Source organism: Pongo abelii, chromosome X (assembly GCF_028885655.2).
Source record: "Pongo abelii isolate AG06213 chromosome X, NHGRI_mPonAbe1-v2.0_pri, whole genome shotgun sequence".
NCBI classification, from domain to species: Eukaryota; Metazoa; Chordata; class Mammalia; order Primates; family Hominidae; genus Pongo; species Pongo abelii.
The window spans coordinates 136,115,415-136,134,212 of record NC_072008.2 but is presented as its reverse complement, the minus strand read 5'-3'; the positions used below and the strand labels follow the sequence as shown (position 1 = coordinate 136,134,212).

Here is an 18,798-nt window from a genome sequence, read left to right as displayed (position 1 = left end):
CCCTTATTCTTGAACATTGTGTAATAATCCCCAATTGACCTCCTGGATTTTCTCCCTTTGTTGCTAACAGAAGGTGAAACTAAGCCTGATATTTTCCTGGTGATCACTAGGAAATTGATGGGAAGGGCAAAAGCCTACTGATGTATACTTTCTAAATGTTTTAGAAGTAACTAAATATTTAAGCTATGTCCTGGTACCAGTTCAGACCTGATGAATGAATGACATGGGTGAAATCATTCTCCTGTTTTTCACTTATGAAATGAAAGGGATACTTGCATTTCCTCTCCCATCAGGATGCTATGAAGATTGTTAAGATTAGTGTAGGTCCTATGTTTTGCTAGCTTTATGTGGAGGATTGAGACAAGTGCAAGGTGATTTTCTTTTAACAGTGGCAAAGAATCATCTGAGACTTCAAGAAGATTCATCCAGTCTGTTCTGTTGCTTTCAGCTTCAGAAGGAGAGGAAGTTCCTCAAGACAAGGCGCCAAGTCATGTTCCTTTCCTGCTAATCGGTGGAGGCACGGCTGCTTTTGCTGCAGCCAGATCCATCCGGGCTCGGGATCCTGGGGCCAGGGTAAGGTGCATGTTTTTTTGCTTGGCACAGAGGGTACAGTCTGCAAGCATTTAGCTAATGTGAACGCTTTGACATTTGCCTCTTAAATGACTTGGCTCTGATAAGCATCATGATTTTTATGTCTGAAGGTACTGATTGTATCTGAAGATCCTGAGTTGCCATACATGCGACCTCCTCTTTCAAAAGAACTGTGGTTTTCAGATGACCCAAATGTCACAAAGACACTGCGATTCAAACAGTGGAATGGAAAAGAGAGAAGGTGTGTTTGCTTATGTAAAATGAGCCTATCAACTTCAGCTAAGCACAGAGAATAGATTAGGATTTTGCCACTGACTGTGTACAGTAATAGGAGGGATGGCTTGGCTGTCCACTAGAGTCTACTATGGTCCACACTTGGTACAGCTTAGAGATAACAGTCTACAAAGGGCAAGAGTCCTGGATTCTGTTACCAGATCTACCAACAGTTGATGGTGTAATGTTGGCCTCTGAAATACTAATGCTCCTATTTCTGGAACCTTTATATTAAGCTTCTTTAGGTGAAGATCAACTTGGCCTGTATTGTCACTTCTTTTTTTTTTTGTTTTTTGAGATGGAGTCTTGCTGCTCTGTCACCAGGCTGCGGTGCAGTGGCGCAATCTCAGCTCACTGCAACCTCCGCCTCCCGGGTTCAAGCAATTCCCCTGCCTCAGCCTCTCGAGTAGCTGGGATTACAGGCACATACCACCACGCCCGGCTAATTTTTTATATTTTATAGTAGAGATGGGGTTTTACCACATTGGCCAAGATGGTCTCAATCTCCTGACCTCATGATCCGCCTTCCTTGGCCTCCCAAATTGCCGGGATTACAGGTGTGAGCCACTGCCCCCAGCCATCACTTCTTTATACTTGCCTAGACATGTCCTATAAGAGCAGAAGAAAAGAAACTTTTTAACAGCACTCTCTTTGTCAGCCTAGCAGGCATTTAGAATTTCAGGAGTAGAGTAGGAAGGCCCGTGTTAGAATTTTTGCATGACAGACTTGGAGATACAGGTCCAGAAGCTTTTTCCTTTTGATGGACAACTTAGATCTCTTAATTCTAGTACCATGTTCTTTGGGTTCCAATTTTTTTTCTCATTAGTGACCCCTTTGATACCTGACCAAATTTTACAAACTTACCCTTTTCCCTCACCCCCACTATCATGTTCCATTTTCAAACAGGATGTATACTTTCAATTAAGTTAGTGGCTAACTTTATATGTATACATATGCATACACACACACACACACACACACACACACACACACACACACACATTTTTAGAGACAGGGTCTGGCTCTGTCACCCATGCTGGAGTGCAGTGGCCGAATCATAGCTCACTGCAGCCTCAAACTCCTGGGCTCAAGTGATCCTCCCACCTCAGCCTCCGGAGTAGCTAGGACTACAGGTGCGTGATTTATTAATTTTAAAATTTTAAAAAATTTTTAAATTTTTAATTTTTAAAATTTTTTAAAAAATTTTAAAATTTTTTTTCTAGAGATGAGATCTTGCTGTGTTGCCCAATCTGGTCTCAAACTCCTGGCCTCAAGTGGTCCTCCCAACTTGGGCTCCCAAAGCACTGGGGTTATAGACCTGAGCCACTGCACCCAGCCAATATTAATATATTAACTAATTAATATTAATATATCATAGTTGATAACTGTTTGAGGCAGAGTCTTCTCAGGAGCTATAATTAGTTGTTCCATTGAAGAGCACCATTCTGGACAACCCATTTGGGTGGATATGTGAATACCAGCTCCTTGGGTGCTCCACTTGTTCTTACTTTGAAATGAACCTAAATCTAGAGCAGGATCCTCAGCCTCAGCACTGTTGACATTTGGAGCAGGATAACGCTTTGCTGGGGGTGGGGAGCTGTCCGGTGCATCATAGGATGTTTAGCAGCATCCCTGGCCATTACCCACTGGATATGAGTAGCATCCCTACCCAAGTTATTACAACCCAGATTGTCTCTGGACACTGGCAAACATCCCCTGGGAGCAAAATTGCCCCAAGTTGAGAACCACTGATCTGGATACCTGTATGTAAGCAAGTCATGACCATGATTTAATAGACTTTGAGACTTACTTTGGAAAATGTCCCTTAAAGTTTCTGATAATGGAAACAGTTTTATTAAAGCTATGGGGGAAGCTGATAACAGTTCCACATGCTTATAATATTCTCCCTCTCTTCTCCATACAGCATATATTTCCAGCCACCTTCTTTCTATGTCTCTGCTCAGGACCTGCCTCATATTGAGAACGGTGGTGTGGCCGTCCTCACTGGGAAGAAGGTGAGCTAGTAGACCGCTTCCTTTGTCAGGCTCTATGTACTTGCCCACCAGCCAGTATGGTGATGTGTGTTTCCATTACCATTTAATGTCTGTCCTGCCATTGTAGTTCATCAAAGAAGGATCGAGCTGCTTTAGATTTAATAATGCTGAGTGTGTCTTTCTGGGGAAAGCACTAGTATCAAAGCCTAGGGTAGCATGCTGACTCAACTTGACCCTAAAAGCTGTTATCTCTCCTATTTGCTCTTCTGCCCTTCCTCATCCTTCCTATTTTCCCACACTAACTTCTCTCTGGGATTATCAGTGAGAAAAGATTGACAAATATGTATTACTCATAGTAAAATAATTTGGGCATAACTCAGCATGGAATATATTGTTAGACTTTAAAAGGCGAGTGTCTGAGTAATAAGGGCAGTTATTAGAGGGTATTTGTGGAGTCCCAGGATGGTTTTGTTATATTTTATTGTTGTTAATGGCAGATACTAGAGTGTGTGTGTAAACTAATGGCAGTGTTCCAATAGGGACGCATTCTCTGAAGGAGCAAAGCCCAGAGTAGATGAGATACACAGCATAAGTGGAGGGATTGTCCTTCGTTAGGAACATACTCACTTCTCCTGTAAGGGGACATTAGACAGAGAAGATGGATATAGGTTTGTTGATAAGCTGGTAATGAAACATTTAGTGTCCCCTATGTGTAAACAACACTCAGGCCCTGCCCTCTAGGGGCTAACTGTATTAGGCAGAAACATAAATACGTAATCATAACACATAGGTGTGTAGTAAGAGAGATCTGCGCAGTATGTTGTGGGAAATACTGGGAAGGGTGCCCAGTAGAGTGATGACATCAGGAAAGGCTTTCTGGAGGAGAAGGTCTTACAGAATGGGCGATCTTATGGAATGAAGAGGCATTCACCAGACTAGAGAAGAGTGAAGAGCATTCAAGTAAAAAAGAACAGCATAAGCAAAAGCACAAGGGTACAAAAAAGCATGTTTGGTGCCAGGAAATAGAAGCAGCTCGGTACTGATAGAGCAGTTAGGTACAAGTTAGGAAGTGGCAAGAGATGAACCTGAGAAGTTATGCAAGGGGCCTGATCGTGGAGGGCTTTGCGTGAAAGAGCTTTTTCTGCACTGGGGAGCTGTTGCATTTTAGGCAGTTGAATTTTAAATAATCACCATTGGCCATGAGGAGGATGGATTTCAGTGAGACAAGACTAGAGAGAGACCATTTCAGAGATTATTGCAATAATCTAGGCAAGAGATGATGAGAGCCCAAATTAGAATAGTAGTGGTGTGATGATGATGAAGAAGAAGAAGAAAGTAAGAGGTAAAATTTGTATAGTACCTATTCTAATCTTGTAAGCACAGTTCTTAAATGCTTTATGTGCGCCATCTCATTTTATCCTCCCAATAATCTTATGAGGTAGGTATTATTTCCCTCTTACAGAGAAATAAGTTGAAATTTTTAAAAATAAATAAATTTTAAATAATTTGCCTAAACTCACATAGCTAGTAAGTGGTAGAGAGAGAATTTGAGCCCGGGTCTGTCTGAGCCACAGAATTGGAACCCAGATATTCTGATTCCAGAGCCTAAGCTATTAATAACATCAGTGTACAGTACTTTTTTTTTGAGACAGATTCTCACTCTGTCACCCAGGCTGGAGTACAGTGGCATGATCTCGGCTCACTGCAACCTCTGCCTCCCAGGTTCAAGCGATTCTTCTGCCTCAGCCTCCAAAGTAGCTGCATGCGCCACCATGCCTGGCTAATTTTTTTTTGTCTTTTTAGTAGAGATGGGGTTTTACCATGTAGGCCAGGTTGGTCTCGAACTCCTGACCTCAGGTGATCCACCCACCTCGGCTTCCCAAAGTGCTGAGATTACAGGCATGAGCCATCGTGTCCGGCCAGTATTACTTCTTGATAGAAAGGTGTTGAGAAGAAGGGGAACATCACACTCTGGGGACTGTTGTGGGGTGGGGGGAGGGGGGAGGGATAGCATTGGGAGATATACCTAATGCTAGATGACGATTTGGTGGGTGCAGCGCACCAGCATGGCACATGTATACATATGTAACTTACCTGCACATTGCGCACATGTACCATAAAACCTAAAGTATAATAATAATAATAATAATAATAATAATAAAAGAAAAAAAAATACAAAAAAAAAAAAAAAAAAAAGAAAGGTGTTGAGAAGTAGGGAACACACTGAGGCATGCTTGGGAGTCATGCTTGATGAGGCTCGGTCGTGCTTGATGAGGCTTGGTGGTTAGTTAAAGATAAAAGATGAAGGAGATGGAGGAGGCAAAATGATTTTCTAATTTCTAGCCTGCATGTCTGAGTGGATGGCAGTGTACCCACAGCTGAGAAAGACATTACAAGAGGAAGAGCTAGTTTAAGGGGGAAGATAAAATTCAGTTTTGGACCATTAAGTATGAAGTGGAATATCTGCGTGAAGGTGTCTTCTGGGCAGTTGGACATATGACTGCTACGCTCAGGGGACCTGGGCTCAGATAGAGAGTCGAGAATCATCTGCATATGTGTAGGAGTTGAAACCATGAGAGTAGGTGAAGCCTCCCAGGGAGAACTGATCTGGTGAGAAGAGGAGTAAGGCAAGGATAGAGCCCTGGGGAACCCCAATTTTTAGGAGGCAGGCTTAAGAAGAACCCACAAAGGAGACTAGGAAAGAACTTAAAGAGCAGTATGAGGAAACCTGAGGACAGGAGCCAAGGTTGTAGGGAGTTTCAAGAAGGAGAATGTGATCCACAGTGTTACTGTGGCAGAGGAATCTGGGAAGAAAAGAACTGTAAAATGCACTGTGAGATTTGGCGGTTCAGATACCTTTGGGAGGCTGAGGCAGGTGGATCACTTGAGGTCCAGAGTTAGAGACCAGCCTGGCCAACATGGTGAAAACACATCTCTACTAAAAATACAAAAATTAGTGAGGTGTGGTGGCGCACACCTGTAATCCCAGCTACTCAGGAGGCTGAAGCACGAGAATCGCTTGAACCCAGGAGGTGGAGGTTGTAGTGAGCCAAGATCGCATCAGTGCACTCCAGCCTGGGTGACAGAACAAGACTCCATTTCAAAAAATTAATAAAATAAAATAAAACAGATACCACTGGGAAGTTAGAAAAGAGGGTAAAGTACTCTTTCAAAAGATTTAAATGAGAAAAGACAGATGGCAATCGGATAAAAGCGTGAAGAGGACATAGAATCAAAGGTGGGACCTATTGGATGGGACAAGCATGTTAATAGGCTGGATGGGGGTGGTGGGGAGCCCTCATGCCTCATGGGAAGCTGTGGAAGATCACATCTAATGGCTTCATTTGTTTTTGCAATACAGTAGAACATAAGATGGTTATCTGAGAGCGAACACCATGAGGGTTGAGTAGCAGGATTGAAGAGGGAGCTTACCAAGGACAAATCAAAGGAGGCTAAAGAAGCTGCTTATCCATCAGATCTCAGTTCATGTCATTGCCTCTAGAAAGCTTTACCCAACCCAACCTGACTAGATTGCACATGTCATATGTTCCCAGCGCTACCTGCACTGTTCTTACCACTCATATCACATTTGTCACTCTTGATTATTGTTAGTGCTTGTTAAATTGTCTTGGCCACTAAACTCTGAAAGCAGCAAAGATCACTGTCTCAACTTGATACATAGTAGGTGCTTAATTGAATGGTCTCAGCTAGTAAAGAGTGGTGCAAAGACTGGGGCCCTATTCTCTCTGACTCCAAAGCTCAAGCTCTTAACCATAAGAAGGAGTAGGGTGCAAGGGAATTAAAGGTACTGGCAAAAGAACAGTTTGGATGTTCTACCATTGGCCCAAATTAGTTAGAATGGAGCAGCCAGTCAAATAAACAGAGAAAATTGAAAGCAAGTATAGGAGACAGACTGAGTGAAACCTGAAGGGATGGAAAATTGTGACCAACAAGTAGAATAACTGAGGTAGAAGGAGAGGTTTAGGAGATAACAAGATGAGGAAAAGTATGAGCCAGGTTCCAAGGTCTTCAGTGAATCAGGAGGAGTAGCCAGGAGGTGGCTCAAAACAGTGATTCGTAGGAATATGGGACTCCTCTGATGTCCCTCAGAAGAGAATGAAAGTACAAGAATCTGGAAGCAGCAGACCAGTAACCTCAAGAAGCTTGCAGAATGCCAACACCTCCTCCTGACCTTGTGATGTGGAGTGTGGGGGAACGAACAGCCTCTATGTGTAAGCTCTCCTTAAGAGAGAGCCAAGTTTCCGTGAAGGCTACAAGTTGGAGAAAGCATTCTGTAAAAATGTTGTAGATGTAGGAGAGTTATTAACAAAGTAATAATAAGTAATTCCAAACAGCCAAATAAGAAAGGCTGTTCTGATTCTCCTTTTCCACACATGGGTCAGGGCTTTGGGACTGTCATGACTTGCTCTAATGTTGCCTGCCTTCTAATTGCCTATTTCCAACATATGACTGCCTAAAAAAACTGGGTACCAGAAACTGTGGTTCCCATGATTACTTGGATATGGTTTCTTAAGGATCGCTTTAGGTCAAGAACTAATTCTTCTTATTGGGCTGACAATTTTTTTTGTTTTTGTTTTTGTTTGTTTTTTTGTTGTTGTTTTTTGGGTTTTTTTGTTTTGTTTTGTTTTTGAGACAGAATCTTGCTCTGTTGCCCAGGCTGGAGTGCAGTGGCGTGATCTCGGCTCACTGCAACCTCTGCCTCCCAGGTTCAAGCGATTCTCCTGCCTCAGCCTCCCCAGTAGCTGGGACCACAGGCATATGCCACCACACCTGGCCAATTTTTGTATTTTTAGTAGAAACGGGGTTTCGCCATGTTGGCCAGGCTGGTCTCAAACTCGTGGCCTCAGTGATCTGCCCGCCTCAGCCTCCCAGAATGTTGGGATTACAGGCATGAGTCACTGTGCCTGTCCTGGGCTGACAACTTCTTATTGACCTGGAGTTTTGGGGTGGTGATGGAAATGTTCTGAAATCAGATAGTGGTGATGGTGGCACAACCTTGTGAATATACTGAAATCCACAGAATTTCACACTTTAAAATGGTGAATTTGATGTGAATTATATCTCAATAAAACTTTTTCAAAGCTAATTCATCTCTACCTCTTTTATGTATGTGTGTGACTGTACCAGGTAGTACAGCTGGATGTGAGAGACAACATGGTGAAACTTAATGATGGCTCTCAGATAACCTATGAAAAGTGCTTGATTGCAACAGGTGAGCATTTCTGGAGATGGCTTTCTTCCCTGATACAGCTCATTCAAGTTTAAGAGTCCAGCCTTCTCTATAGAAGGCATTACTACTTAAGAAAATGGAAACCCAGACTCTCTGAAGTGAGTGTCTTCTCTTGGTACAAAAGCTGGCTGTGTCAAAGCATCCTGGATCACCAGCCCTTCTGGATGATCCTTGCTGTTCTCCCGGTAGAGGCATGAAGAAGTTGCCCTTTTTTCTCTCCCTGTTTAACCCTCACCCTGTGCCCTGTGCCCTGAAAGTGATGTCGTTTGTGGCTTCATTGCCAGTTGCAATCAGAAACCAAGAGAGGAGACAGAAGCAATTTATCAAACCCATGTAGCTATGCTAGCTGGCAAATCCTCATGAGAAACTAGAAGAGAACATGGAAGCCAAAAGTAAGGCCTTTTGGCCACCTAGGGGCAGGGTGTACCCCTTGAAGACAGACTCTCAAATCTGCTTCTCAAAGGAAACTGACAAAAAGCCTGCTGTGAGGCGAGCTGAAGGCAAACAAAGCCTTCTTATCCTATCCTGTTGTTGCCGCCATGGTGCTAAGTGAAGAGGGCTCCACCTTTGTGTGGTGGAGGGAGTATTGTTTGGGCTAGCTCCTGCTTGTTGGGCTAAAGGGTTTTCCTTCTCTTATTTCCAGGAGGTACTCCAAGAAGTCTGTCTGCCATTGATAGGGCTGGAGCAGAGGTGAAGAGTAGAACAACGCTTTTCAGAAAGGTAATTGTCTGCTTTAGTGTTTTCCTTGTGTTGTTTTTGAAGAGGTAGTATAATCTTGCAGTCCCCAAGTGCCCACCCGGGACTTGGGAGATCCAAGTTCTATTTATGGCTCTTCTCCAGACTTGTTATCTGGCCTTGAGCAAGTCACTTCCTCTCTCTGTACCTCAGATACCTCACTCAAGGGTTTTAAGCTCCTAGGGAAAAAATGGAGTGTTTGTATTGCTTGCAATAGATCCTTCTGATTGCTCTTCCATAGTTGTTTTTTCCTGATGTGTTTGATTCATTGGAACCCCTTACAGCCTCTTGGCATTTTTCATTGCAAGTGCTGTGTAGAGACTTCTGAGAAAAAAGTTAAGAGTACCTAAATAAAAAGCAAGGAGGTGTTCTGCTTCTTAACACTGTGCTTATAAAAACTGCTGTCATTTTTCAGGGATAAGATTTGTCCTGTCTTTTTTTTTTTTTTTCCGAGACTGAGTCTCGCTCTATCACCCAGGCTGGAGTGCGATGGTGCAATCTTGGCTCACTGCAACCTCCGCCTCCCGGGTTCAAGCGATTCTTGTGCCTCAGCCTCCCAAGTAGCTAGAATTACAGGCATGTGCCACCACGACCGGCTAATTTTTTTTTTTTTTTTTTTTTTTTTTTTTTGTATTTTTAGTGGGGACGTTTTACCCTGTTGGCCAGGCTGTGTACTGTCTTTTAAGTTCTTCCTAGAACAAGGTTTGTCAGCCTCTGCAGTATTGGCATTTTGAACTGGATAATTGTAGTGGGGGCTGTCTTATGCCACTGTAGTATGTTAGCAGCATCCTGGCCTCTGCACACTAAATGCTGGGAGCACCTACTTGCCCTGACAACCAAAAATGTCTTCAGATATTGCCAGATGTCCTCCTGGGGAAGATAGGGACAAAACTGCCACCAATTGAGAACCACTGTTTATAGAAGGAATTTTACCATGAAGAAATAAATTTGCATTAATAACATAGAAGTTATAATTGAGTCACTTTATACAAGGAGAAAATTTACTTTTGCCAAAGATTTAGAAGAAACTACTTCCTAGTATTATTATCCTATGCCCCTTTTGGAAATTAATGGACTAAACTGATGTGATCCTGCAGATTGGAGACTTTAGAAGCTTGGAGAAGATTTCACGGGAAGTCAAATCAATTACAATTATCGGTGGGGGCTTCCTTGGTAGCGAACTGGCCTGTGCTCTTGGCAGAAAGGGTGAGTATTGAGGAGTGACCTTGATTTTCTTTCTCTAGTCTTATATAGCTTTTCTGTGAATCCCAGAGATGTGTTTGGCAGGATCAGTAGAAAGAGTTTAATTAAGGTTTATTTATTTATTTATTTTTTTGAGATGGAGTCTCACTCTGTCGCCCAGGCTGGAGTGCAGTGGTGCGATCTCGGCTCACTGCAACCTCCGCTTCCCAGGTTCACGCCATTCTCCTGCCTCAGCCTCCCCAGTAGCTGGGACTACAGGCGCCTGTAACCACGCCAGGCTAATTTTTTGTATTTTTAGTAGAGATGGGGTTTCACCGTGTTAGCCAGGACCGTCTCGATTTCCTGACCTGGTGATCCGCCCGCCTCGGCCTCCCAAAGTGCTGGGATTACAGGCATGAGCCACCGCGCCTGGCCTAATTAAGGTTTATATAGTGAAAAGCTAAGCACTGAGATTAGTTCTGGTGAGGGATCCTTGGTGACCAAAAAGCTGTCACCTGAGCATCTTAACAGCGATGCTTTTTTTTTTTTTTTTTTTTTTTGAGATGGAGTTTCACTCTTGTTGCCCAGGCTGGAGTGCAATGGTGTGATCTCTGCTCACCACAACATCCGCCTCCCAGGTTCAAGCGATTCTCCTGCCTCAGCCTCTGGAGTAGCTGGGATTACAGGCATGCACCACCACACCTGGCTAATTTTGTATTTTTAGTAGAGACAGGGTTTCTCCATGTTGGTCAGGCTGGTCTTGAACTCCCAACCTCAGGTGATCCACCCACCTCGGCCACCCAAAGTGCTGGGATTATAGGTGTGAGTCAGTGTGCCTGGCCAACAGCAATACTTTCCTTTCCTTTCCTCTACCCTCTGTGCCAGGACTCCTTAGAAATAAAATATTAAGGAAAGTGAGTTATGAGATGATAAGGACAATGCAGACTACAGAATTATAGGTGTCTTTGAACTGCTGCTTCCTGTAAAATGCCAAAAACTTCTTTGGGCACATGATGGTTCCCAGCTTGAGAGATCTGTGAGCTCCAGTTGGAATGTTTCATGGCAACTAGTTTTCTTAATGTTCTTTTTCAGATATATGAAATCAGGGCATCTTTTCAGGAGGATGCTTCCTATTCAGAGGTTGCAAAGCACTTATGTAAGCCTTAGGTGACTGCATGGGTGGAAGTGCACAGAGTTCACCATCTGAAGCTTAATCTGGGGCCAACAGTTCTGATACCTGTTGTATTTGCGTTACAAATGAACTTGAGCACCGAGGCCCTCATGCCCACTGTCCTGTAAGTGGGCACTCTGGCCTGGATTGCAGCTCTGCCCTGTCTGTAGTGAGGGCTGCCTGCTGCTCCTTTACTTCTCTTCCTGTCTTCCTAGGATTGACTTTTGCTTCCTGCTGTAACTACTCTGTTTCTTCTTCCCAGCTCGAGCCTTGGGCACAGAAGTGATTCAGCTCTTCCCCGAGAAAGGAAATATGGGAAAGATCCTCCCCGAATACCTCAGCAACTGGACCATGGAAAAAGTCAGACGAGGTAGAGAGACTGTTTCTATATGCTGCCACTCTATTTTCTTTGAGTGTGACCTAAGGCAAACTTCGCTTCTATGGGAACCCCCTTGACATAAGCCCTATCACCTGGCCTGTAAAATGTTTCCACCGTTCTCCAGTCAGCTAAGTTCATCTAGGTGTTCTGAATCAGATGCCCCAAATTCCTGGAAGTGCTGAAAATGAACCATGGGTGTAGGTTCTTGCAGCTCTCCAAAACTGCCTGTGTACTGATAATTGGTTTTACCGTGAAGGAGACCGCTGGTCAGCTTTCCTACTTCCCATGAAAGTGATAGCCTCGTAGGCTCACTCTCAGGTCTTGTTTGCCTTTACAGAGGGGGTTAAGGTGATGCCCAATGCTATTGTGCAATCCGTTGGAGTCAGCAGTGGCAAGTTACTTATCAAGCTGAAAGACGGCAGGAAGGTAAGGAAGGAAAAGATAGCCTGCCAGGAGGCCTTTGAGTTCTCTACTCCCCTTGCCTCATTCTTACTCCTTCATTTGACACCAGTAGATTAGTTTTCCTGGCAATTGCCATTAACCCGATATAATTTTCCGAATTAACCATCCCTCCATTAAAACAGAATGATGAGAGCCAGAGTAGGCTCCTGTGAACCACTTTCCCTTAGCCCCATTCTATCTGTCTCACAGAGTTTTGAGTCCTGGCTAGGGTGGCAGATTTCTGTTCGAATGACATGGGAGATGTGCATGGGATGGGGTGGTGGAGGCTTATGAAATAGAACTTAAAATCCATTTACCAGAGGTAAGTTAACCCATGATTTTTTAAAGTCCCAATTCTTAATGGCATGATGGGCCATTGTTATGCCTGTAGGCATAAATGGAAACTGTGGTAATTGACTGAATTATTTCTTTTTCGCCTCAGGTAGAAACTGACCACATAGTGGCAGCTGTGGGCCTGGAGCCCAATGTTGAGTTGGCCAAGACTGGTGGCCTGGAAATAGACTCAGATTTTGGTGGCTTCCGGGTAAATGCAGAGCTACAAGCACGCTCTAACATCTGGGTGGTAAGTGTGCTACAGCATGACCAGACATAGGTCATTCTCCCTAGCCTGTGAGCAAGTCTGCCCGGTGGTGTGCTAAAGCTCATCAACAGCCTAACCAAATAGGGTCAGAGTGTTTAGAGGCTGAGGATACAGAATAGAAATGTGTGAACTGCTTGATTCAGAAGACCAGGTATGGCCTCATCTGCAAGCTAGTGGCAGATGAAATGAACAGTGTACATGCCTGCAGGGGTAGAGCTCTTCCGGTTCTACTTATTGGCAGTAGCTACTGGCATAACCCCTAGTGGGCATGCACATAAGCCTTCAGATGGATCTGCTGTTCCCTTTGCTCAAACGTGAATCCAGAGGATGGAGGATGAAGCAATGTTATAACCTGTTCCCTAGAAAGGAAAATTACTCTGTTTTCATTTTCCTTGAGTACTATTTTTAGCTGTTTTTTTATAATCTATTATGACACAAACAAGACTATAGTATGTAGGAACCATGAGGTAATTTCCCCATTGCTAGTTACGAGTGTATTGTGTTTGTTTATGGACTCTGCAACTAAGGACGTAGGTACCTTGGAGGAATTTTTTCCCCCTCCAAACCTTGTTTTTTTTTTTTTTTTTTTTTTTAAAAAAAAAAAAAAAGATGTACTGGATTTTTTTAACCTGTTATAAAAGTAATATGTGGGCCAGGCGAAGTGGCTTACGCCTGTAATCCCAGCACTTTGGGAGGCTGAGGCAAGTGGATCACTTGAGATCAGGAGTTTGAGACCAGCCTGGCTAACATGGCAAAACCCTGTCTCTCCTAAAAATACAAAAATTAGCCGGGTGTGGTGGCACAGGCCTGTAATCCCAGCTACTTGGGAGGCTGAGTGAGGCAGGAGAATCACTTGAACTAAGGAGGCAGAGGCTGCAGTGAGTGGAGATCATGCCACTGCCCTCCAGCCTGGGCAACAACAGAGCAAGACTCAGTCTCAAAAAAAAAAGTAATATGTGGTCAATGTAGAAGACAGACAAGAAAGAGAGAGGAGAGGAAAGTCAACTGCAGCAACCATTAATATTTTGGTGTATTTCCTTCCCTTTGTTTCCTTGCATGTAGGTTTTATTGTTGGTTTGTTTTATTCATGGCAAACATACTATATATAATATTCTGCTCTTTTCCACTTAACACCATAAATGTAAGCGTTTTCTATGTTGCTTCAGACTTTGTAAACAGTTTAATGACTATATATTCCATTAAGTGAATTTCACAGTTTACCGTTGCTCACTCGTTGGATGTTTAGGTTGCTTTAGGGGAGTCTAAATAGCCACACAGATGAAAAAAGGGTTAGAGAGCTCAAATACCACATCCTTCGTGAAGCTGGCCCAGTTCACCCCCGTCTGGAGGTTCTCGCCCTCTGCTTGAAATAATTGACTCCTTTAATCTGTACCTCTCATATGGCACATTACTGTTTACATTGCTCTGTAGTTATGAGCAAGGCTGTATCTTTCTGTACTAGGTTGTATGCTCCTCATAGTCAAGGTCCATGTCAGTTTTGTCTCAGCAACCGGACAACATAATACTTTTGTATATAATAAGTACTCCATAAATATTTGTCGAATGAATGAATACTGAATGACAAAAAGAAATCTAAGAAAACATTTCTAGGTGAGAGGCAGTCACATCCAAAAACTGGTTTCTACATATAGAAAAGAATATTCTGCAAATCATGGTTATTAAATAACCATGTATAAGTTAAACCGAACTATAGAAGATTTAGGTTAGCTTTATGGAAGCAGAATAGATTTTTTTTTCTTTTTTTTTGAGACAGTGTCTCGCTCTGTTTCCCCGTCTGGAGTACAGTGGCACGATCTCGGCTCACTGCAACCTCCGCCTCCCGGGTTCAAGCCATTCTCCTGTCTCAGCCTCCGGAGTAGCTGGGATTACAGGTGCTTGCCACCACACACGCCTAATTTTTTGTATTTTTAGTAGAGATGGGGTTTCACCATATTGGCCAGGCTTGTCTCGAACTCCTTGTGATCCGCCCACCTTGGTTTCCCAAAGTGCTGGGATTACGGGCATTTGCCACTGCACCTGGCCTGGAATAGATATTTTAAAATGAGATCTCAGGCCAGGCGTGGTGGCTCACGCCTGTATTCCCAGCAGTTTGGAAGGCTGAGGCAGGCACATTGCTTGAGCCCAGGAGTTCAAAACCAGCCTGGGCAACATGGCAATACCCCATCTCTACAAAAAAAAAAAAAAATTTAGCCGGGCATGGTGGTGCATTCCTATAGTCCCAGCTACTTGGGAGGCTGAGGCAGGAGGATAATCTGAGCCTGGAGGTCCAGGCTGTGGTGAGCCATGATCGCACCACTGCACTCCAGCCCAGGCAATAGAGTGAGACCCTGTCTAAAAAATAAAAAAATAAAAAAATAAAATAAATTTAAATGGGTTATCAGCTGTTTTTGTTAGTTTAAGTACAACTCTGGCCTGTAGATGGAAAACATGAATTAGTTACCATTACAAGTGTTCTTTGAGCCCCCAAAGTTTATATTTTGTCTTTAACTTGCTTTTTTTTTTTTTAATCATGTGTTCATGTTATGTATTTGTTTCCACAGGCAGGAGATGCTGCATGCTTCTACGATATAAAGTTGGGAAGGAGGCGGGTAGAGCACCATGATCACGCTGTTGTGAGTGGAAGATTGGCTGGAGAAAATATGACTGGAGCTGCTAAGCCGTACTGGCATCAGTCAATGTTCTGGTAATAGTGGTGTGCCTTGGGGACCCAATTGATTACAACTCAGTATCTCTAGGACCATAACACAGAGTTATGGTTTGGTTTTATTATGAGCCAGTTAGCTTCATACAGAAGGGAAAAAAGTCCATCTTATGTCCACACATTCTACCCTCAGGTAGCCATCTGGCAGAAGTGTCCTGTTTAGTTTTTCACCAAACTGATCCTTTTGTAAAACATTAAAAGAGAAAAAAATTATTTTAAGTGTTCTGTCTGGCATATGTTAGACTAGGTGAATGAATGGAGATGGCACCAGCACTTCCGGCAAAATAGCTCAGAGGCCGAGGTGGCGGATCACGAGGCCAGGAGTTCGAGACCAGCCTGACCAACATGGTGAAACCCCGTCTCTACTAAAAATACAAAAATTAGCCGGACGTGGTGGCGCGTGCCTGTAATCCCAGCTACTCGGTAGGCTGAGGCAGGAGAATTGCTTGGACCTGGGAGGTGGACGTTGCAGTGAGCCAAGATCACACCACTGCACTCCGGCCTGGGCGACAGAGCGAGACTCTGTCTCAAAAAAAAAAAAAAAAGGAATGTCATAAAGCATTCCAGTCCTAAAAGATGAAGGCTGGTCTGGTATGATTGCTCATGCCTCTAATCCCAGTGCTTTGGGAGGCCGAGGCCGGGGGATTGCTTGAGCCCAGAAGTTCGAGACCAACCTGGGCAACGTAGCAAGAGCTCGTCTGAATTTTTTAAATAAAAAGTTTTTAAAAGTTAAAAAAAAAGAAAAGTGGAGGCTAAGGGGAAATACTGTAGGTTAATGAAACCATAAAACATCTCAAATTCTGAATTCCATAAATGTGGAACACTCTTTAAAGCTTCAAAAAGGGAATTTCAAGACAAAAGTAGTGAATAGCAAAAGTGGGAACCTCATCACTTTCCAAATGTGGCATGGGATAAAAGCACGAATAAATTCAAGAACGTTTCAATCACTGCATGGATATGTGGTCGTGTATAATGGCTTTTTAAGGAAAAGTCAAAGCTATTAGGGTTAATCTGACTTTCTCATGGTCATCCCTAGATGCTCTAGCAACAGCAGATCAGTTTGGCATCTCTTGTGATATGCATACTAAGTTCTTTGGTTGGCATAAGAGTGCGGTGTTGGTCGGGCACGGTGGCTCACGTCTGTAATCCCTGCACTTTGGGAGGCCAAGGCGGGCAGATTACTTGAGATCAGGAGTTCAAGACCAACCTGGCCAACATGGTAAAACCCCGTCTCTACTAAAAATACAAAAATTAGCCAGGCGTGGTAGTGGGTGCCTGTAATCCCAGCTACTCAGGAGGCTGAGGCTGGAGAATCACTTGAACCCAGGAGGCAGAGGTTGCAATGAACTGAGTTCGCACCCATTGCACTCCAGCCTGGACAACGAGCGAAACTCCATCTCAAAAAAAAAAAAAAATGCGGTGTCATGGAGAATATGTGCTACTGTGTCATTCCTTACAGTCCCTTGACAGAACACCCTCTTCTCTCTTCTTAGGAGTGATTTGGGCCCCGATGTTGGCTATGAAGCTATTGGTCTTGTGGACAGTAGTTTGCCCACAGTTGGTGTTTTTGCAAAAGCAACTGCACAAGACAACCCCAAATCTGCCACAGAGCAGTCAGGTAAGAAAGTCCCAGCACTCCTCTTGGAGAGTGTTGAGAAGCAGTGGTCCAGATTCTCCTGAACAAGGGGTTTCTGTATTGGCCAGAGGGGGTCGTCAGTGAAAGCCTCTCTTCATGTTGTGCTCTAAAAGAAACCAAACCCCAAGTCCTCACTCTTTAGCGGTCTGAGATTTGGCAAAATCAGGTATCCTGGTCAAAGCATAGATTCAAATATTGCGGGTATCTGTCCTAGACAGTGGACAGTGGCTAGCTCAACGACACTGCTGTTTTGTTTGTCTCTGGGAAGACCTTTCTAAGGAAGAAAACAAGAAAACCCGAACTTTTTAGGTTGCGTTTTTATTTTTCTTTCTTTCAGTTGTCATTTTTATTATTTTGCTTCAGGCAAATCTCAAGAACACGGCCTGAGAGCCTTAGTTTAAGACTGGCTATCCTCCATGGGTCCTGGGCAGGGAGGAACTGGGCTGAGTAGTTATTTAGCTGCCTCCCATTCCATTTGGCAGATCTTAGTGCCAGGTTTTCTTTAGATGGGAGGCACCTCTCTTGGAATGGACTTCTCTCCCACACACGTCTCTTTCATTAACTCCGAGACCTTATTAGCTCAAGTTATTTAACTTCTGCGTCCTTTTGCCAGAGGTGTCTCAAGGGCAAGGTGCTGTTTAAGAAGGAGAAAGCAAGACATTATATGGATATGTAGGTCCTTTTCCTGTGTAATTCTAATGTATTCCATATTCCTTAATTCTGATCTCTCCTAGTAACCTAGTAAGTGGATTCACGTCACTGCTTTGTCCACTGGACAGTATTATTTGGAGGCTGGTGGTTCTTAGAAAGCAAGGTGCCCCCTTCCTATGCCACCCTTCCCTTCCCCTCTTTCTCTAGGAAGAAATGCCTCCACTATGGTTTTGCCATATGGAAGTGCCTTCTGCTTTGTCTAAAGTATCTGTCTAATAGCACTGTCCAATAGAACTTTCTGCTGCAATGGAAATGTTCCATCTCTGCTCTGTCCAGTATGTTAGCCACCAGCCACATGTGGCTTTTGAGCTCATGAAACATGGTGAGTACAGATAAGGAACTGAATTTTACATCTTACTCAGTTTGAAATGATGTTCATTTACATGGCTGTGGCTAGTGGCTACTGTATTTGGACCATGCAGCTCTAGAATTATTTCTTAGAGGACAAGAACCAGCCTTCTGCAGTTTGAAGAAATCCAGATACCAGGAAATATTCATAGCATGAATTTAAAATGAGATAATAAGGGAGGGAAGTTTTGGGTCAGACTGACCCTGTGCCCAGGAGCTGGCAAGGAAGACCTTTCCTTGGCTTTGTCACTGGAGAGGGGCTGGTGAAGGCCAGGGTTTACTAAGGGGGCATAGAGAAACAAATCCTCTAGAAGTAGCTCGAAGCAGGCCTCAAAAGACTGTTGGCTTCTAGAATTTCCCAAGCTCATAATAACTGAAGTTTTGATTTTGCTTCTATGTTTATTTGTTTTGGGGGCTGGCCACAGGAACTGGTATCCGATCAGAGAGTGAGACAGAGTCCGAGGCCTCAGAAATTACTATTCCTCCCAGCACCCCAGCAGTTCCACAGGCTCCCGTCCAGGGGGAGGACTACGGCAAAGGTGTCATCTTCTACCTCAGGGACAAAGTGGTCGTGGGGATTGTGCTGTGGAACATCTTTAACCGAATGCCGATAGCAAGGAAGGTACGTGCCCGTCATAACTCTTAGAGGAAGATAGGAAGTACGGCTCAGAAACACTCCTGTAACTTCATCGGATGCCCTGAGATGCATTGTCCCCCGCCCAGGTCAAATTGTGCCTGAGCAGAACAAAGGTATAGCCTTGGC

The 18,798-nt window shown here is 43.8% G+C and overlaps 1 protein-coding gene across 2 annotated transcripts in view; it reads left to right on the top strand.

Moving 5' to 3' along the window:
* The window catches only part of AIFM1 (apoptosis inducing factor mitochondria associated 1), a 36,508-nt gene that overhangs the window by 17,240 nt on the left and 470 nt on the right, over window positions 1-18,798 (top strand). For both annotated transcript variants that reach the window (XM_024240493.3, XM_054545054.2), the window contains exons 4-15: window positions 449-573; window positions 702-832; window positions 2,789-2,879; window positions 8,007-8,091; window positions 8,753-8,829; window positions 9,942-10,050; window positions 11,460-11,567; window positions 11,914-12,002; window positions 12,460-12,600; window positions 15,180-15,322; window positions 16,834-16,958; window positions 18,461-18,657. In XM_024240493.3, the coding sequence (XP_024096261.1) occupies window positions 449-573; window positions 702-832; window positions 2,789-2,879; window positions 8,007-8,091; window positions 8,753-8,829; window positions 9,942-10,050; window positions 11,460-11,567; window positions 11,914-12,002; window positions 12,460-12,600; window positions 15,180-15,322; window positions 16,834-16,958; window positions 18,461-18,657 (1,421 nt within the window). The remainder of the gene's footprint in view (window positions 1-448; window positions 574-701; window positions 833-2,788; window positions 2,880-8,006; window positions 8,092-8,752; window positions 8,830-9,941; window positions 10,051-11,459; window positions 11,568-11,913; window positions 12,003-12,459; window positions 12,601-15,179; window positions 15,323-16,833; window positions 16,959-18,460; window positions 18,658-18,798) is intronic.